The 21,996-nt window shown below is 43.6% G+C and overlaps 1 protein-coding gene across 1 annotated transcript in view; it reads left to right on the top strand.

The window, feature by feature from the left end:
* Positions 1–21,996, top strand: part of LOC144681152 (dynein axonemal heavy chain 8-like) — a 1,929,890-nt gene that overhangs the window by 1,462,926 nt on the left and 444,968 nt on the right. Inside the window, exons 61-63 of the mRNA XM_078542879.1 lie at positions 4,802–4,966; positions 8,295–8,521; positions 21,128–21,246. Of these exons, the coding sequence (XP_078399005.1) occupies positions 4,802–4,966; positions 8,295–8,521; positions 21,128–21,246 (511 nt within the window). The remainder of the gene's footprint in view (positions 1–4,801; positions 4,967–8,294; positions 8,522–21,127; positions 21,247–21,996) is intronic.

Genomic DNA, 21,996 nt, shown 5'->3' with positions numbered 1-21,996 from the left:
TTACAACACCCAGAGTGTTATTAGGGAGGGAGTTGCAGGATTTTAACACAGTGACAGTGAAGGAACAGCAATATATTTCCAAGTCAGGATAGTCAGTGGCTTGGACGGGAACTTCCAGGTGGTGATGTTTCCATGTATCTGCTGCCCTTGTCCTTCTAGATGGTAGTGGCCATGGGTTTAGAAGGTGCTGCATAAGGAGGCTCTGTGAGTTCCTACAGCACATCTTGTAGATGGTACACATTGCTCCTACTGTGCGTCGGTGGTGGAGGGAGAGGGAGTGAATGTTTGAGGATGGGGTACCAATCAAATTGGCTGCTTTGTCCTGGATGGTGTCAAACTTCTTGGGTGTTGCTGGAGCTGCACTAATCCAGGCAAGTGGAGAGTGTTCTATCACACTCCAGACTTGTGCCTTGTAGATGGTGGAGAGGCTTTGTGGAGTCAGGAGGTGAGTTATGAGCCTCAAGATTCCTAGCTTCTGGCCTGCTTTTGTGGTCACAGTATTTAGTGGCTAGTCCAGTTTAGTTCCTGGTCAATGGTAACCCCCTGAATGTTGATAGTGGGGGATACAGCGATGATAATGCCATAAATGTCAAAGGGAGGTCATTGCCTGGCAATTGTGTGACGCAAATGTTACTTGCCATTTGTAAACCTAAGCCTGGATATTGTCCAGGTCTTACTGCATTTGTACATGGACTGCCTCAGTATCTGAGGAGTCACGCTAGGTGCTGAACATTGTGCAATTATCAGTGAACATTCCTACTTCTGACCTTATGATGGAAGAAAAGTCATTGATGAAGCAGCTGAAGATGGCTGTGCCTAGGACATTAGCCTGAGGAACAGCTGCAGTGAGGTCCTGGAACTGAGATGATTGATTTCCAACAACCACAACCATCTTCCTTTGTGCTAGGTATGACTCCAACCAGCCAAGCATTTTCCCACTGATTCCCACTGACACCAGTTTCTAGATGCCACACTCGGCCAACTGCTGCCTTGATATCAAAGGCAGTCACTCTGACCTCACCTTCTCTACCATATTTCTTTTTAAATTATTTATCCAATCCACTTCACCCAAACCTGTCTTGCAATTGTCTTTATTTAAGTTTAAGACATAGAAACATAGAAAATAGGAGCAGGAGTAGGCCATTCGGCCCTTCGAGCCTGCTCCACCATTCATCATGATCATGGCTGATCATCCAATTCAATAGCCTGCTCCCGCTTTCTCCCCATATCCTTTGATCCCTTTCACCCCAGGAGCTATATCTAACTCCTTCTTGAAAACATACAATGTTTTGGCCTTGACTATTTTCTGTGGTAGCGAATTCCACAGGCTCACCACTCTCTGGGTGAAGAAATTTCTCCTCATCTCAGTCCTAAATAGTCTACCCTATATCTTCAGACTGTGACCCCTGGTTCTGGACTCCCCCACCATCGGGAACATCCTTCCTGCATCTACTCTGTCTAGTCCTGTTAGAATTTTATATGTTTCTATGAGATCTCCTCTCATTCTTCTGAACTCCAGCAGATATAATCCTAACCAACTCAATCTCTCCTCATATATCAGTCCCGCCATCCTAGGAATCAGTCTGGTAACCCTTCGCTGCACTCCCTCTATAGCAACAACAACCTTTCTCAGATAAGGAGACCAAAACTGCACACAATGTTCCAGGTGTGGTCTCACCAAGGCCCTGTATAATTGCAGCAAGACATCCTTGCTCCTGTGCTCGAATCCTTTCATTGCACAGTCCGCTCTCTCAATTTCATTTAGATAATAATATGCCTCCCTGTTTTTGCTACCAAAGTCGATAACCTCACATTTATCCACGTTAAGACACTAGTTATGGACCCATATGTCTCACACTCAAACTGAATGTAAGATTCTATCAAGTTAGGATCACTCATGCCTCGAGGATCCTTGACTATGAGGTCATTAATTAATCCTGTCTCATCACACATTACCAAGTCCAAAATAGCCTCACCCCTGGTTTGTTACAGAATGTATTGCTCTAAGAGGAAGGCGATGGCGTCTTGGTATTGTTGCCGGACTAGTAATCCAGGAAACCCAGGGGAATGCTCTGGGGGTCCAGGTTCGAATCCCACCACAACAGATGGTGGAATTTGAATTCAATGACCACAAAAACATTTTCGATTGTTGTAAAAACCCATGTGCTTCACTAAGGAAACCTGCTGCCTTTACCTGGTCCTGACCCACAGCAATGTGGTTGACTCTTAAATGGCCTAGCAAGCCATTCAGTTGTATCAAGCTGCTGCAAAATCTCAAAAAAGGAATAAAATTGGACAGACCAACCTAGGCACCGGAAATGACAAAGGCAAACTCAACCCTGTCGACCCTGCAAAGTCCTCCTTACTAATATCTGGGGGCTAGTGCCAAAATTGGTAGTGCTTTCTCACAGACTAGTCAAGCAACAGCCTGACATCATCATACTCACGGAATCATATCTGACAGATAATGTTCCAGACGCCACCATCACCATCCCTGTGTATGCCCTGCCAGGACAGGCCAAGCAGAGGTGGCAGCACAGTGCTATACAACTGGGAGGGAGTTGCCCTGGGAGTCCTTAACATTGACCCCGGACCCCATGAAATCTCATGGCATCAGGTCAAACATGGGCAAGGAAACCTCCTGCTGATTACCACGTACTGCCCTCCCTCAGCTGATGATGTGTGATGAAATACTCTCCACTTGCCTGGATGAGTGCAGCTCCAACAACATTCAAGATGCTCCACACCATCCAGGACAAAGCAGCTCACTTGATTGACACCCCTTCCACAAACCTTCACTCCCTCCACCACCGACGCACAGTGGCACTACCATTCTGACTTGGAAATATATTGCTGTTCTTTCACCTTCGCTGGGTCAAAATCCTGGAACTCCCTCCCTAACAGCACTGTTGGTGTACCTACACCACATTGTCTGCAGTGGTTCAAGAAGGCAGCTCACTATCACCTTCTCAAAGGAAATTAGAGATGGGCTATAAATGCTGGCCTAGCCAGCGATGCCCACATCCCATGAATGAATAAAAATAACCCTGTTTTGAAGCTCTGGGACCTTTTCCCCTCTGGCTGTTATGAAGCTCTCAGATGTCTCCCCTCTCATGCTGTTTTGAATTCTCAGATCTCTTCTCCTCACACTGTTTTGAGCTCTTGGGCCTCACCCCTCTCACGCTGTTTTGAACTCTCGGACCTCTCCACTCTCACTCTGTGTTGAGGCTCTCGAACCTTTACCCTCTCTCACTGTTTTGAACTCCTGGACCTCTCACCTCACTCTATTTTGAACTCATGGAGCTCACCCTTCTCATTTTGTTTTGAACTCTCATATAAAAAGTTACAGCCCAAGATAAGAGCTCATGGGGTTGGTGGTAAGCTATGAGCATGGATGGACAATTGGCCAACTAAAGGAAAACAAAGGGCAGAATCATCCACTCCAGTTGGTGGTCTGCATCATGGTGGGTGTGAGCGGACTATATGGTGGAAAGGCCAAAAATTGGTCTCATGCCTTTCAGCCTTCTTCTCTCCAAGGAGAACAGTCCTAACCTCTGTAATCTATCCTCATAGCTGACATTTCTTATCCCTGGAACCATTCATGTTGACCTCTTCTGCACTCTCTCCAATGTGTTCACACCCTTCCTATAATATGGTGCCCAGAACTACACACAATATTCCAGCTGAGGTCTAACGATTGTCTTATATAAATTCAGCATAATCTCCATGCTCTTGTACTCTATGCCCCTATTAATAAAGCCCAGGATAGTATATGCTTTATTAACTGCTCTCTCCACCTGTCCTGCCACCTTCAATGATCCATGTACATATACACCTAAGTCTTTCTACTCCTGCACCCCCTTCAAAATTTCACCCCTTATTTTATATTGTCTTTCCATGTTCTTCTGACCAAAATGCATCACCTCACACTTATCCGCATTGAACTTCATCTGCCACCTATCTGCCCACTCCATAAACTTGTCTCTGTCCTTTTGAAGTTCTATACTGTCTCGCAGTTTACAATGCTTCCAAGTTTTGTATCATCCACAAACTTTGAAATAGTCCCCTGCACACCAAGATCTAGATTATTAATATATATCAGGAATGGCAAGGGTCCCAATACTGACCCCTGGGGAACTCTACTACAAACTTTCCTCTATCCCGAAAAATATCCATTGACCATTACACTCTGCTTCCTATTCTTCAGCCAATTTTGTATCCATGTAGCTACTGTCCCTTTTATTCCCTGAGCAATAACATTTCTCACAAGTCGGTTGTGTGACACTGTTTCAAATGCCTTTTCAAAGTCCATGTACACCACATCAACTGCATTACCCTCATCGACCAAAAAACGTTCCAGTAATAACTGCAAATCAGGACGTGAATGGGAGAAAGGAACTTGGTGAAATTGAAATCACCAACTATAGAATTGGGATGGGCATAAGAAGTAAACCCCATCCCCAACAGCAACATTTACTTATTTTAAATTGTGCAGAATCTAATGGTTTCTGCCTCAGGTTATGTCATTCTCCTGCCAGGATCACACCATAGTTATACCCCACCATTTTTTTCTATCTATTGTACAATACGTTGTAAATCCAGATGTCTATTCAACTCACTTAAATCAACAATATTCACTATTTCATGCAATAAAGTGTCTGATTAAATTCAGCAGAATAACAGTACCAGGAACAATAAATATATACCAATGACAATAAACTATCTGAACAGATCAAGGTTGCAGCCAATAACATATATGAAATATTGCACATTTAAATTGCTGTCTGGTTTCTTTCGACAGGTGTCAAACTTATTTGCTCGGGATGAACTTGATGAGATTACTCAATCGCTGATTGCATCAATGAAGAAAGAAGCACCTCGTATCCCTCCCACTTTTGACAATCTTTATGAATATTTTATAAAAAGAGCCAGGAAAAATCTCCATGTGGTCCTCAGTTTCTCTCCGGTCAGTTATGTTTTTAATCTGGTTATCTATCTAAAAAGAAGTTCTATATCAATGAATGTATGTCTTAATTTTCTTTGTGTTTGGTCCATGATAATCAAATGGCATTATTAGTCGCATGGCTGGGAGGGACCTATCAAATCAGCAGTCAAAGATTAATTAAATTCCAATTTGTTGAGGAAATCATGGGTAGAATTTCTAATCTTATATATTTCCTTTGGAGAACATACAAACATACGAACAAGGAGCAGGAGTAGGCCATTCAGCCCCTTGAGCCTGCTCTGCCATTTAATAAGATCATGACTGATCTGATAGTAACTTCACATCTGCATACCACCTACCTCCAATAACCTATCACTCCCTTGCTTACCAAGAATCCAACCACCTCTGCCTTAAAAATATTCAAAGACACTGCTTCCACTGCCTTTTCAGGAAGAGAGTTCCAAAGACTCGCGGCCCTCTGAGAGAAGAAATTTCACCTCATCTCCGTTTTAAATGGGCGACCACTTATTTTTAAACAGTGAAAACTGTCCTCACCATCTCTTGCACAGGAAGAGGAGCAGGCCATTTGATTCTGTCCTACCATATAATGAGATCAGCAGCAGATTTTTCATTCTGACATAGTTACCCTCATGGAATTATACCTTACAGATAATGTCCCAGGCACCACCATCACCATCCCTGGATATGTCCTGTCCCACTGGCAGAACAGACCCAGCAGAGGTGGCAGCACAGTGGTATACAGTCAGGATGGAGTTGCCCTGGGAGTCTTCATGAAGTTTCATGGCATCAAGCCAAACATAGGCAATTAAACCTCCTGCTAATTGCCATGTACTGCACCCCCACCCCTCTCCTCCCATAGCACCACCACTGACCAAGCTGGCCAAGTCCTACAGGACATAGCAGCTACACTGTGTATGCAGCAGGTAGTGGAGAACCAATGAGAAAACATACTTGGCCTCATCCTCACCAACCTGCCTGCCATCAAATGGCACTTGCTTAACTATAATCTGCTTACTGATGCTCAGCTTGGGTTCTGCCAGGGCCACTCAGCCCCTGACCTCATTACAGCCTTGTTTCAAACAGGGACAGAAGAGCTGTATTCCAGAGAGCAGGTGAGAGTGACTGCCCTTGACATCAAGGCAACATTTGACCAAGTGTGACATCAAGGAGCCCTAGCAAAATTGGAGTCAATAGGAATCGGGGGGAAATCTCTCTGCTGGTTGAAGTCATACCTAGCACAAAGTAAGGTGGTTGTGGTTGTTGGAGGTCAATCATCTCAGTTCCAGGACATCACTGCAGGAATTCCTCAGGGTAGGGTCCTAACCCCAACCATCTTCAGCTGCTTCATCAATCCTTCCATCATAAGGTCAGAAGTGGGGATGTTTGCTGATGATTGCACAATGTTCAGCACCATTCGCAACTCTTCAGATACTGAAGCAGTTCATGCCCAAATGCAGCAAGACCTGGACAATATCCAAGCTTGGGCTGTAGCAAGGGTGCAAGTGGCAAGTAACATCCACACCATACAAGTGCTAGGCAATGACCATCTCTAACAAGAGAGAATCTAACCATCGCCCCTTGACATTCAATGGCATTACCATCGGTGAATCCCCCAATATCAACATCCGGGTGGTTACCATTGACCAGAAACTGAACTGGACTAGCCATACAAATGCTGTGGCTACAAGAGCAGGCCAGAGGCTAGGAATCCTGTGATGAGTAACTCACTTCCTGACTCCCCAAAGCCTGTCCACTATCTACAAGGCACAAGTCAGGAGTGTGATTGAATATTCCCCACTTGCTTGGATAAGTACAGCTACAACAATACTCAAGAAGCTCGACATCATCCAGGGCCAGCCCGCTTGATTGGCACCACATCCACAAACATTCGTTTGTTACAAGATGTACTGCAGAAACTCACCAAGGCCCCTTAGATAGCATCTTCCAAACTGACGACAATTATCATCCAGAAGAACAAGGGCAGCAGATAGATGGGAACACCACCACCTGGAAGTTCCCCTGCAAGCCACATACCATCCTGACTTGAAAATACATCGCCGTTCCTTCACTGTCGCTGGGTCAAAATCCTGGAACTCCCATCCTAACGGCACTGTGGGTTTTACTTACACCACATGGATTGCAGCAGTTCAAGAAGGCAGCTCACCACCATCTTCTCAAGGACAACTAGGGATGGCAATAAATGCTGGCCTAGCCAGCATCACCCACATCCCATGAATGAATTAAAAAAAAATTCAGATGGCAGAGTTTCCCACTCCAACACTTAAAAGTCAGTGGGAGTGCACTGCTGCTCCAGATGTTTGTCCCGCAGCCAGGTAATTTACTGGAAGGCCTTCTGTCCCTATTTGGGGAGAAAATCCTGCCTCAGAGAAACTGCAGCCGGGTTGGAAGCAGCCCTTAAGTGGCCATTAGTTTTTCATTTCCACCCGCAGAATTTTACAGGTCCTCCCACCTACAAATCTGCCAGCAAGGGTCTATAAAATTCTGTCCCATTACTGATTTGTGACCTAACTCCAGATAAATGCCTTTACCCAATATCCCTTCCTACGCCTGGTTAACAGAAAGTTATCAATCCCAGATTTTAAATGAACTATTAATCTCATATCAACTTCCATTTTCAGAAGTGTTTCCAAACTTCTACCATCTTTTGCATATAAAAGTTCTACTCACTTCTGAAAAACCTGATCTTAAATTTTAGGTTATATCCTCTAGTCCTAAATTCTCCAATGAGCAAACATAATTTCCCTAGCTACCATTATCTGTTGTAACCACACTGCACCTCCCCTTTCAGAGATGCAGGCTGCCTTTAATTAGTTCTTTTCAATCATATTATCTGGCCTCTTGCTAATGCATGCAGTCACTGAACAACAGGCAGGCAGCATGAATTTTACATGCTGCCTGCAAGTTAAAGAGCAGGCATGGGTTATTCACCTATTTTCAGGGGTTATCCAATTTAACCCCAACATTATATCCAGTACAAATCCAACCTAGCTGACTGTAATGCTATCAGCCTCCTCCAAGCATTCTTGAAGTGAGGAAATGTCTCATTAATACAAAAGCAAAGTACTACAGAAGCTGGAAACCCAGAATCTCTGCAGAGAGAAAAAGACAACAGAGTTCAGGTTGATGATCTTTCAACAGAGTGTCATAATAATGTCATCAGGGAACTCACTAATGTGAAACAAGCAGAGGTAGTTGTATCAAAAGATAAATTTATTTTTATTTTTGCCTCTGAGTATCATCATGGTAGGATGACTTGAGTTTTGTATGTATATTTCTAAGCCAATTGTTCCTTTTGTTTTGATGTTAGGTTGGTGAAAAGTTTCGATCACGTGCACTAAAGTTCCCCGGTCTGATCTCTGGTTGCACTATGGATTGGTTCAGCCACTGGCCTAGAGAGGCATTGGTTGCTGTCTCTAACTATTTCCTTTCTGGCTTTTACATTGCTTGCTCAAACGAGGTCAAAACCCAACTTGTGGCAACAATGGGTGTCTTTCATGACAGAGTCTATCAAACATGTGAGGACTATTTTCAGAGGTATGTTCTGATTAAGGGACAAATGAATATGTTGTTAATATTTAAAAATGACTGATACTTGTCAGCTTGATTAATGTAACTGTTTATGTTTTAGCAAATGATGAAAATTGACTGGGGTTGACAAATATATTATCACAAGATTTGATAAATAGGAATTACTGACTGTGAAGAACATAATGAAAAGTTTCTCTTTTCATTATGCTAATATCCAGGTAAAACAAGTGTTTAGGAAAGCAAATGGAATGTTGCTACCTATTGCAAGGGGAATGGAATATAAAAGTTGGAAGCTTTGCTACAGTTGTACAGGGCTTTGTACGGAGACATGACTGCAGGGTGACCAAGGCTGGAAACTGAATGCCCAAGCTTACTCGATATTTAGGAAAGATGGGGAAAAGGGGGAGGTGGGGTGGCATTGTTAGTTAAAATCAGTGCAATAGTGGGAGAAGATAATGGCTCAGAAAATCTAGACGCAGAATCAGTCTGGGTGGAGCTAAGAAACAATAAGGGGCAGGGAACATTAGTGGGGAATGTTTATAGGCCTCCAACCAGTAATGGTAAGTTAGGGGATGGCATTAAACAGGTAATTAGAGATGCACGTAAAAAGGGTGTTATAGTAATCATGGGCGACTTTAACCACATAATGACTGGGTAAACCAAATTCACAATAATACTGTGATGGATGAATTCCTAGATTGTGTATGAGATGGATTTTTAGACCAGTACATCAAGTAACCGAGAAGGGAACAGACTATCTTAGATTTGGTATTGTGCAATGAGAAGGGGTTAATTAATAATCTTGTTGTGTGGGATCCTTAAGGGAACAGTGAACATAACATGATAAAATTCTTCATTAGGATGGAAAGTGAAATAGTCCAATCTGAAACTCGGGTCCTAAACCTAAACAAAGGAAATTACAATGGTATGAGGAGTGAGTTGGCTGAGATAGATTGAGGAACTTCATTAAAAGGCACAATGGAGGATAGACAATGGTGAATATTTAAGGAACAAATGTATGCATTGCAACAGGTATATATTCCTTTCTGGTATGAAAACACAACAGCAAAAGTGGCCCAACCATGGCTAACAAAAGAAATTAAGGATGGTATTAGATTCAAAGAGGAGTCACAAAAAGTTGTTAGAAAAAGTAACAAGCCTGAGGATTGAGAGCCAATTAGAATTCAGCAAAGGAGGATCAAGAGATTGATTAAGAGGGGAAAAATAGAGTATGATAATAAACTTGCAAGGAACATAAAAGTGGAATTGTAAGAGCTTCTATAAGTATGTAAAAAGAAAAAGATTAGTGAAGGCAAATGTAGGCCCTGACAGTCCGATACGGGAGAATTTATAATGGAGAACAAGGAAATGGTAGAGCAATTAAACAATTACTTTAGTTCTGTCCTCATGGAGGAAGACACAAATAACTTCCCAGAAATGCTACTGAACCAAGAATCTAGTGCGAAGGAGAAATTGAGGGAAATTAGTATTACTAAAACAATAGTGCTGGAGAAATTAATGGGACTGAAAACCGATAAAACCCCAGAGCCTGATAATCTACATCCCAGGATGCTAAAGGAGGTGGCCATGGAAATAGTGGATTCATTGGTTGTCATCTTCCATAATTCTGTAAATGCTAGAACAGCCCTGGCAGATTGGAGGGTGGCAAATATAACCCCACTATTTAATAAAGGAGGAAGGGAGAAAACAGGGAATTACAGACCAGTTAGCCTAACATCTGTGGAAGGCAAAGGGGAGGTGGTGGTGTAGTGGTATTGTCCCTAGATTGGTAACCCAGAGATCTAGGGTAATTCTCTGGGGACCTGGGCTCAAATCTCACCACAGCTGATGGTGGAATTTGAATTCAATAAAAATCTGGAATTAAAAATCTGATAATGACCATGAAGCCATTGTTGTAAAAACCCATCTGGTTCACTAGTGTCCTTTACAGAAGTATATCTGGCCAGGCTTACATGTGACTGCAGACCAACAGCAATGCAGTTGACTCTTAAATGCCCTTAAGGGCCAACTAGTAATGGGCAATAAATGCTGGCCTACCCAGCAATGCCCACATCTGAAGAATGAATAAAATAGTCTATTATAAAGATAAATTATTAATGAAATTAGACAAAGTCAACATGGATTTATGAAAGGGAAGTCATGTTTGACAAACCTACTGGAGTTTTTTTGAGGATATAATTGCAGAATAGATAAGGGAGAACCAGTGGATGTGGTGTATTTGGATTTTCAGAAAGCTTTTGATAAAGTCCCACATAAGAGATAAGTGTGCAAAATTAAAGCACATGGGATTAGGGGAAATATATTGGCATGGATTGAGAATTGGTTAGCAGACAGGAAACAGAGTAGGAATAAATGGGTCTTCTTCGAAGTGGCAGGCAGTGACTAGTGGGGTATCACAGAGATCAGTGCTTGGGCCCCAGCTATTCACAATATATATCAATGATTTAGATGAGGGAACCAAATGTAATATTTCCAAATTTGCTGATGGCACAAAACTAGGTGGGAATGCGAGTGGTGAGGAGGATGTTAAGAGGCTTCAAGGTAATTTAGACAAGTTGAGTGAGCGGGCAGATGCAGTATAACATGGACAAGTGTGAAGTTATCCGCTTCGGTAGGATAAACAGGATGGCAGAGTATTATTTAAATGATGGCAGATTGGGAAATGTTTATGTACAAAGGAACCTGGGTGTCCTTGTATACCACTGAGAGCAAGCATGCAGGTGCAGCAAGCAGTTAAGAAGGCAAATTGGCCTTCATTGCAAGAGGATTTGAGTACAGGAGCAAGGATGTTTTACTGCAGCTGTACAGGACCTTGGTGAGGCCACACCTGGAGTATTGTGTGCAATTTTGGTTTCCTGACCTAAGAAAGGATATACTTGCCATAGGGGGAGTGCAGTGAAGATTCAACGGACTGATGCCTGAAATGGAAAGATTGCCATATGATGAGAGATTGGGTTAACAACAAATTCACTGGAATTTAGAAGGATGAGAGGGGATTTCATTTAAATGTACAACAATTCTGACAGGGGTGAACAGACTGGATGCAGGGAGGATTTTTCCTCTGGCTGGGTGGTCTAAAACAAGGGGTCAATCTCAGGATACGGGGTAGGCTATTTAGGACTGAGATGAGAAGAAAATTCTTCACTCAGAGGGTGGTGAACCTGTGGAATTCTCTGCCACAGAAGGCTGTGGAGGCCAAATCACTGAATATATTTAAGAAGGAAATAGATAGATTTCTAGTCTCTAAAATCATCATGGGGTATGGGGAGAGAGCTAGAATACAGTGTTGAGATAGAGGATCATCCATGATTAAATGGCGGAGCAGGCTCAAAGGGCTGAATGACCTACTCCTGCTCCTATTTTCTATGTTCCCATATTGGTGAAATTACATCTGGATTACTGTGTACAGTTTTGGCCCCTGACTTAAGAAAGGATATCATTGCATTAGAAGCAGTTTAGAGAAGGTTCACTGGACTGATTCCTGGGATGAAGGGGTTAGCTTATGCAAATGGCTGGACAGGTTGGACCAGTATCCACTGGAGTTCAGAAGAATGGAAAGTGATCTTATTGAAACATAAAAGGTACTGAGGGGAATTGACAGGGTGGATGCCGAGTGGATGTTTCCACTTATGGGAAAGACTAAAACTAAGGCGACACAGTTCAAAAATAAGGATGCTCCCAGTTATGACAGAGATGAGGAGATTTTTTTCTCTCAGACCATTGTTGGTCTTTGGGATTCTCTTCCCCAGAGAGCAGTGGAGGCTGGGTCATTGAATATTTTTAAGACTGAGGTAAATAGATTCTTGATTGAGGGAGTAAAAGGGTATAAGGGTAAACAGTAACATAAAGTTGAGACCACAATCAGATCAGCCATGATCTTATCAAATGGTAGAGAAGGCTTGAGGAGCTGATAGAGAAACTGATAATTTGAGGACAAAACCCTGGTGTACTTCAGTCTGCAAAGCTCTGGAAGAACCCAAGAAAATATTAATAGTTCTCTAAGTATTGCAAATAGAGTATCTGAGCAAAACTCCATACAAACATATGATTTAGAAGCAGGAGTAGGTCATTTGGCCCCTCGAGCCTGCTACATTATTCAATAAGATCATGGCTGATCTGACTGTAACCTCAACTCCACATTCCCGCCTGCCCTCTTTAACCTTTCACCCCCTTGTTAATCAAGAATCTATCTAGTTCTGCCTTAAAAATATTCAAATAATCTGGGCGGGATTTTCTGGCCCCACCTGCCCCAGGATCGCCCAGTCCTGCCAAAAGTCAATGAACTTTTGGCTGGGCTGCTGAATCTCCCACAATGGGTTCTGCCATGATGGGGCCGGAAAATCCCAGCATCTGCTTCCATTGCCTTTTGAAGAACACAGTTCCAAAGACTCACAACCCATTGAGAGAAACAAAAATTCTCCTCATCTCTGTCTTAAGTGAGTGATTCCTTATTTCTAAACTGTGATCACTAGTTCTGGATTCTCCCACAAGAGGAAACATCCTCTCCACATCCACTCTGTCAATTCCCTCAGCTTTCAATCAGGGCACCTCTTACTCTTCTAAACTCCAGTGGATACAAGCCTAACCTGTCCAGCCTTTCCTCATAAAATAGGAGAGGCAATGGCATAGTGGTATTGTTGCTGGACTAGTAATTCAGAGACCCAGAGTAATTCTCTGGCAACCTAGGCTCAAACCCTGTCGTGGCAGATGGTGGAATTTGAGTTCAGTAGAAATCTGGAATTAAAAGTCTAATGATGACTATGAAACCGTTGTCAATTGTTGTAAAAACCCATTTGGTTCAATAATGTCCTTGAAGGAAATCTGCTGTCCTTACCTGGTCTACATGTGACTCATGGTTGACTCTTAAGCACTCTCTGAATGAGGGCAATTTGGGATGGGTAATAAATGCTTGCCTAGCCAGTGACACCCACATCCCATGAACAAATTTTAAAAAAGCTGGTGTTAGCTGAGTAAACCTTTTCTGAACTGCTTTTAATGCAATTACATCCTTCCTTAAATGAGGAGACTAATACTGTACACATTACTCCAGATATGGCTCCTGTACAACTGAAGCATAAACCACGCCCCCCCCCACCGTACTTTTGTATTAAATTCTCCTTGCAGTAAACAATAACATTATATTAGCTTTCCTAATTACTTGCTGTGCCTGCATACTAGCCTTTGGTGTTCCATACACTAGGACATCTGGATCTCTTTGAATCTCAGAGCTCTGCAATCTCTCACCATCTAGATAATCTGCTTATTTTTTATTCTTCATTTCAAAACAGACAAACTTACGTTTGCCCGCATTATAGTCCATTTGCCAGATCTTTTCCCACTCACTTAACTATCTATGTTCCTTTGTAGCCTCCTTATGTCCTCTTTATAACTTATTTTCCTACCTACCTTTGTGTTGTCAGCAAATTTAGCAACAATATCATCTGTCCCTTCATCCAAGTCATTTATATAAATTGTGAAATGTTGAGTCCCCAGCACTGATCCCTGTGGCACAATACTTGTTATATGTTGCCAACCAGAAAATGACCCATTTATGCCTACTGTCTGTTTTCTGTTAGCTAGCCAATCTTCTACCCATGCCAATATGTTACCCCCTACACCATGTGCTTTTATTTTTCACAATAACCTTTCATGTGGCATCTTATCAAGTGCTTTCTGGAAATCTAAGTACAGTACATCCACTGGTTCCACTGTATCCACAGTACATGTGACTCCTTCAAAGAACTCCAGTAAATTGGTTAAACATAATTTCCCTTTCACCAAACCATGTTGATTTGACCTGATTGCCTTGAATTTTTCTAAGTGCCCTGCAATAACATGTTTAATAATAGCTTCTAACATTTTCCGCATGACAGATGTTAAGCTAACTGGACTATAGCTTCCTGATTTCTGTCTCCCTTTTTGAATAAAGGAGTTGCATTCACTATTTTCCAAGCTAATGGAACCTTACCCAAATCTAGGAAATTTTGTAAAATTAAAACCAATGCATCAACTATCTCACCAGACACTTCTTTTAAGGCTTAGGATGATGTCCATCAGAACCCGGTGATTTGTTAGCCCGCAGCTCCAACAGTTTGCTCAATACCACTTTACTGGTGGTTGCAATTTCCTTGAGGAACCTCCTTGCCTTCCTGGGGTGTCTAGAACCTGGGGATACAATCTCAGAATAAGAGGTATGCCATTTAGGACCTAGATGAGGAGGAATTTCTTCACTCGGAGGGTGGTGAATCTTTTTAATTCTCTACCCCAGAGGCCTGTGGAGGCTTAGCCATTGAGAATGTTCAAAGCAGAGGTCGATAGATTTCTAGACAGAGATATGGGGATAGTGCGGGAAGATGATTTTGAGGTAGTAGATCAGCCATTGACTTACTATGCCATTTCAGAGGGCAGTTAAGAGTCAACCGCATTACACAGGAACATAGGAAATGGGAACAGTAGGCCATTCAGCCCCTTGAATCTGCCCTGACATTCAAATACATCCTAGCTGATTGTCTACCTCAATGGCATTTTGCTACGCTATCTCCATATCCCTTGATAGCTTTAATATCTAGAAATCTACCAATCTCTTTCTTCAATATACTCAATGACTGAGCCTCCAGCCTCCACCACCCTCAGTGAAGAAATTCCTCCTCATCTCTGCTAAATGGTCAACCTCTTATTCTGAGATTGTGTCCCCTGGATCTAGACCACCCCACCGCACCACTGCCTCCCCCGCAGCCAGGGGAAATATCCTTCCTGCATCTACCCTGTCGGGTCCTCTAAGAATTTTGTATGCTTCAATGATATTACCATTAATTTTTCTAAACTCTAGACAACATAAGCCCAGTCTCCTCAATCTCTCCTCATACGACAATCCCTCGATCCTAGGAATCATTCTGGTGAACCTTCATTGTGCTCCCTCAATGGCAAGTATACCCTTCCTTTGGTAGGGAGACCAAAACTGTATACCATACTCAAGGGGTGGTTTCATCAAAGTTGTATACAATTGCAACCTGACTTCCTTCCCCCTGTACCCATCCTTTTTTTATTTGATCACAGGATGTGGGCACCATTGGCTATGCCAACATTTATTGCCTATCCGTAATTAGAACCATAGAACCATAGAAATGTTACAGCACAGAACGAGGCCATTCAGCCCATCTTGTCCATGTCAGCCTGGGGACATCCAGGTCCCCTTTCTAATCCCACCTTCCTGCACCCGGCCCATAGCCCTGCAACTTACAGCACTTAAGGTGCAGATCCAGGCACTTTTTAAAAGAGTTTAGAGTTTCTGCCTCCACCACCAACTTGGGCAGTGAATTCCAGACACCCACTACCCTCTGCGTAAAAAAGTGCTTCCTCATGTCCCCCCTATACATTCTGCCACTTATCTTGAATCTATGTCCCCTGGTTCTAGAATTCTCCACCAAGGGAAACAATTTTATCCTGTCCACTCTATCTATTCCCCTCATAATTTTGTACACCTCAATCAAGTCACTTCTCAGCCTTCTTTGTTCTAAGGAAAATAACCCCAGCCTATCCAATCTCTCCTCACAGCCCTTGAGAAGGTGGTGGTGAGCTGTTTTCTTGAACCGCTGCAGTCCATATGGCGTAGGTACACCCACAGTGCTGTTTGGGAGGATTTTGAAGCAGCCACACTGAAGGAGCAGGGTTATATTTCCAAGTCAGGATGGTGTGTGGCTTGGAGGGGAACTTCCAGGTGGTAGTGCTCCCATTTTTCTGCTGCCTTTGTCCTTCTATATGATAGATGTCATGGGTTTGGAAGGTGCTGTCAAAGGAACCTTGGTGAGTTGCTGCAGTACATCTTGTAGATGGTACACACTGTTGCCAGTGTTGGAGGGAGTGAATGTTTAAGGTGGTGGGTGGGGTGCCAATCAAGCAGGCTGCTTTGTCCTGAATGGTGTCGAGCTTCTTGACTGTTGTGGGAGCTGCACCCATCCAGGCAAGTGGAAAGTTGTCCATCACACGACAGGCTTTTTTTTTCTTTATTCTTTCATGTGATGTGGGTGTTGCTGGGAAGGCCAACATTTGTTGCCCATCCATAATTGCCCTTGAACTGAGTTGCTTGCTAGGCCATTGTCAAGGGTAGTTAAGAGTCAATTATATTGCTGTGGGTATGGAGTCACATGTAGGCCAGACCAGGTAAGGATGGTAGATTTCCTTCCCTAAAGGACATTAGGTGTGCAGTGTAAATGGTGCACAGATTTTGGGGAGTCAGGAAATGAGTTAATCTCTGCAGAGTTTCCAGCCTCTGACCTGCTCTTGTAGCCATAGTATTTATATGGCTGGTCCAGTTCAGTTTCTGGTCAATGTTAACCCCCAGGGCATTGATAGAATTAAAGTTAAATGTTCGACAATCTAAAAAGAATGTGGTTATCAGAGATGTTTGTAGGGCTTCAGGTATATAATACTATTGGCAAATCTTTTTATTATTGCTGAAATCGGTAGTAAATATCTGTACAATCACAGAATCACAGAGTGCAGAAGAGGCCCTTCGGCCCATTGCGTCTGCACCGACACATGAGAAACACCTGACCAACTACCTAATCCCATTTACCAGCACTTGGCTCATAGCCTTGAATGTTATGATGTGCCAATGCTCATCCAGGTACTTTTTAAACCCTCCTCCATCACCCTCCCAGGCAGCGCATTCAACACCGTCACCGCCCTCTGGGTAAAATAGTTCTTCCTCACATCCCCCCTAAACCTCCTGCCCCTCACCTTAAACTTGTGACCCCTCATGACTGGCCCTTCAACTAAGGGGGACAGCTGCTCCCTCTCCACCCTGTCCATGCCCCTCATAATCTTGTATACCTCGATCAAGTCGCCCCTCAGTCTACTCTGCTCCAACAAAAACAACCCAAGTCTATCCAACCTCGCTTCATAACTTAAATGTTTCATCCCAGGCAACATCCTGGTGAATCTCCTCTGCACCCCCTCCAGTGCAATCACATCCTTCCTATAATGTGGCGACCAGAACTGCACACAGTACTTCAGCTGTGGCTTCACCAAGGTTCTATACAACTCCAACATGATCTCCCTACTTTTGTAATCGATTGATTAAGGCAAGTGTCCCATATGCCTTTTTCACCACCCCACTAATATGGCCCTCCGCCCTCAGAGATCTATGGACACACACGCCAAAGTCCCTTTATTCCTCAGAACTTCCAGGTTCCATGGCATTCATTGAATACTTCCTTGTCAAATTACTCCTTCCAAAGTGTATCACCTCACACTTTTCAGGGTTAAATTCCATCTGCCACTTATCAGCCCATTTGACAATCCCATCTACATCTTCCTGTAGCCCTGAACACTCAACTTCACTGTTAACCACCCGGCCAATCTTTGTGTCATCCACAAACTTACTAATCCTACCCCCCACATAGTCGTCTATCTCGTTTACATAAATGACAAATAATAGGCTACCCAGCACAGATCCCTGTGGTATGTCAATGGACACGGGCTTCCAGTCACTAAAGCAGCCTTCTGTCATTGCCCTCTGTCTCCTACAAATAAGCCAATTTTGAATCCACCTTATCAAATTACTCTCTATCCCATGTGCATTTGCCTTCTTTATAAGTCTCCCATGTGGGACCTTGTCAAAGGCTTTGCTGAAATCCTCAGAAACTACATCAACTGCACTACCCTCATCTACACACCTGGTCACCTCCTCAAAAAAATCAATCAAATTTCTTAGGCATGACCTCCCTCTGACAAAGCCATGCTGACTCTCCCAGATCAAACCTTGCCTCTCCAAGTGGAGATAGATTCTTGCCTTCAGAATTTTCTCAAAAAGTTTCCTTACCACTGACGTGAGACTCACTGGTCTGTAGTTCCCTGGCTTATCTCTACAACGCTTCTTAAATAGCAGAACCACATTAGCTGTTCTCCAGTCCTCTAGCACCTCCCCTGTGGCCAGAGAGGATTTAAAAATTTGGGTCAGAGACCCTGCAATCTCCTCCCTTGCCTCCCTCAGCAGTCTGGGACACAATCAACCGGACCTGGAGATTTGTCCACTTTTAAGCCTGCCAACACCTCCAATACCTTGTCACTCCCTATATCAATTTGCTCAAGAACCTCGCAGTCTCTCTCCCTGAGTTCCATGCCTTCATCCTCATTCTGTTTGGTGAAGACGGATGTGAAGCATTCGTTCAACACTCTACTGATGTCAAAACAAAAACAGAATTACCTGGAAAAACTCAGCAGGTCTGGCAGCATCGGTGGAGAAGAAAAGATTTGACGTTTCGAGTCCTCACGACCCTTCAACAGAACTGAGTATAGTTAGGAGAGGGGTGAAATATAAGCTGGTTTAAGGTTGGAGGGGGGAGAGAGAAGTTGAGGGGTGGGGTGGTTGTAGGGACAAGCAAGCAGTGATAGGGCCCGAATAATCCCCATCCACCACTACTCTCCTCCGTCTGACTGAACTTGTTCTCACACTGAACAATTTCTCCTTTAACTCCTCTCACTGCCTCCAAATAAATGGTGTGGCTATGAGTACCCGCATGGGCCCCAGCTATGCCTGTCTCTTTGGGGTATGTGGAACATTCCTTATTCCAGTCCTACTCCGGCCCCCTTCCACAACTCTTTCTCCGGTACATCGATGATTACTTCGGTGCTGCTTCATGCTCTCGTCGGGACCTGGAAAAATTTATTAATTTTGCTTCCAATCTCCACCCCTCCATCATTTTCACATGGTCCATCTCTGACACTTCCCTTCCCTTCCTTGACCTCTCTGTCTCAATTTCTGGTGATAGACTGTCCACCAATATCCATTACAAGCCTACCGACTCCCACAGCTACCTCGACTACAGCTCCTCACACCCCGCTTCCTGTAAGGACTCCATCCCATTCTCTCAGTTCCTTCGCCTCCGTCGCATCTGTTCTGATGACGCTACCTTCAAAAACAGTTCCTCTGACATGTCCTCCTTCTTCCTTAACCGAGGTTTTCCACCCACGGTCGTTGACAGGGCCCTCAACCGTGTCCGGCCCATATCCCGCGCATCCGCCCTCACGCCTTCTCCTCCCTCCCAGAAACAAGATAGGGTCCCCCTTGTCCTCACTTATCACCCCACCAGCCTCCGCATTCAAAGGATCATCCTCTGCCATTTCCGCCAACTCCAGCATGATGCCACCACCAAACACATCTTCCCTTCACCCCCCCGGCGGCATTTCGTAGGGATCGTTCCCTCCGGGACACCCTGGTCCACTCCTCCATCACCCCCTACTCCTCAACCCCCACCTATGGCACCTCCCCATGCCCACACAGAATATGCAACACCTGCCCCTTCACTTCCTCTCTCCTCACCGTCCAAGGGCCCAAACACTCCTTTCAAGTGAAGCAGCATTTCACTTGCATTTCCCCTAACTTAGTCTACTGCATTCGTTGCTCCCAATGCGGTCTCCTCTACATAGGAGAGACCAAACGCAAACTGGGTGACCGCTTTGCAGAACACCTGCGGTCTGTCCGCAAGAACGACCCAAACCTCCCTGTCACTTGCCATTTTAACACTCCACCCTGCTGTCTTGCCCACATGTCTGTCCTTGGCTTGCTGCATTGTTCCAGTGAAGCCCAACGCAAACTGGAGGAACAGCACCTCATCTTCCGACTAGGCACTTTACAGCCTTCCGGGCTGAATATTGAATTCAACAACTTTAGATCTTAAACTCCCTCCCCCCATCCCCACCCCGTTTCTTCCCCCTCCCTTTTTTTTTCAATAATTTATATAGATTTTTCTTTTCCCACCTATTTCCATTATTTTAAAATCTACAACTAATACCTTGTCAGTCTTTCCACCCCAAACCCACTAGAGCTGTACCTTGAGTGCCCTGCCATCCATTCTTAATTAGCACATTTTCTTAGATAATATCACCACCTTCAACACCTCTTTGATCCTTTTGTCTATGACATCTTTTGATTATCTGCCCCTATCACTGCTTGCTTGTCCCTACAACCACCCCCCCCACCTCAACTTCTCTCTCCTCCCCCCAACCTTAAACTAGCTTATATTTCACCCCTCTCCTAACTATACTCAGTTCTGTTGAAGGGTCGTGAGGACTCGAAACGTCCACTCTTTTCTTCTCCACCGATGCTGCCAGACCTGCTGTGTTTTTCCAGATAATTCTGTTTTTGTTTTGGATTTCCAGCATCTGCAGTAGTTTTTTGTTTTTAACTCTACTGATGTCCTCTGGCTCCACCCATAGATTGCCCCCCTTGGTCCCTCATGGACTGCTCTTCTGCAGATTTCCCCACAAGTAATTGTTCCCGGTCTACCTTGGCCATATCCTGCCTTATTTTACTAAAATTCACTCTCCCCAAATCCAAAACATTTTTGTTTCCAACTTGTCTATTTCTTTGTCCATAACAAGCTTAAATTGTACCATGTTGTGATCGCTATCACTAAAATGCTCCCCCACCACCACCTTAGCCACCTCTCTGGCTTCATTCCCCAGAATTAGGTCCAGCACTGCACTGTCCCTTGTTGTACCCTCTACATATTGACCTAAAAAGTTGTCCAAAACACATTTCAAGAAATCCATTCCATCATAAAAGTGAATTATATGCTTACTTTTCAGATATCGGCGAAGAACTCATATAACCCCCAAATCTTACCTTGCCTTTATAAACAGCTACAAATCTGTTTACACAGAGAAACATGTAAACATCAATGACCTAGCAGAGCACATGCAAATGGGTAAGTACATTTCCATGGACAAATTTAAACGTGTGTGTAGCTGTGCCATCTCAATTAGAAAGGTTATGAACCACGATGTGCTGGTTTTCCAGGTTTCTTCTGAGATGTGGGTGACGCAGGCAAGGATGCATTTAAATTCCCCCTAGAAGGTGTTGGTGGTAGACTTTGGGTTGTGGCTATTTTGTGTCTATAAGTACTCCATTTCCATACACAAGTATTCTCATTTAAAATTTACGACATTGTTGTTTCAAACACATAACTCCACAATCTCATGGAGAGATAGTGGCATCGTGGTAACGTTACTGGACTAGTAATCCAGAAGCTCACGTTAATGCCATGGGGACATGGGTTCTAATCTTGAATTGCAGCTGATGGAATTTGAATTTAATTAACAAGTTTGGAATATAGGCCTCGTCTCAGTGATTATGACCAAGACAGCTATCAGCTATTGTCAGAAAAAGCCATCTGGTTCATGAATGCCCCTTTAGGGAAGGAAATCTGCAATCCTTACCTGGCCTGGTCTACATGTGACTCCAGGCCCACAGCAATGTTGCTGACTCTTAACTGTCTCCTGAAATGGCCTAGCAAACCAGGGAATTCAAAGGCAAGAAGATTAGACAAATATAAAGAACAGCAAAGAATAACTAAAAAATTAATAAGGATGGAGAAATTAGAATGAGAGAAAGCTAGAGAAAAATATAAAAACAGATCATAAGAGTTTCTGCAGGTGTTTAGAAAGGAAAGGAGTAA

The sequence above is a fragment of the Cetorhinus maximus genome, chromosome 5 (assembly GCF_964194155.1).
Source record: "Cetorhinus maximus chromosome 5, sCetMax3.hap1.1, whole genome shotgun sequence".
NCBI lineage: Eukaryota > Metazoa > Chordata > Chondrichthyes > Lamniformes > Cetorhinidae > Cetorhinus > Cetorhinus maximus.
The sequence above is the reverse complement of the archived record's forward strand: the minus strand, read 5'-3'. Positions and strand labels throughout refer to the sequence as shown.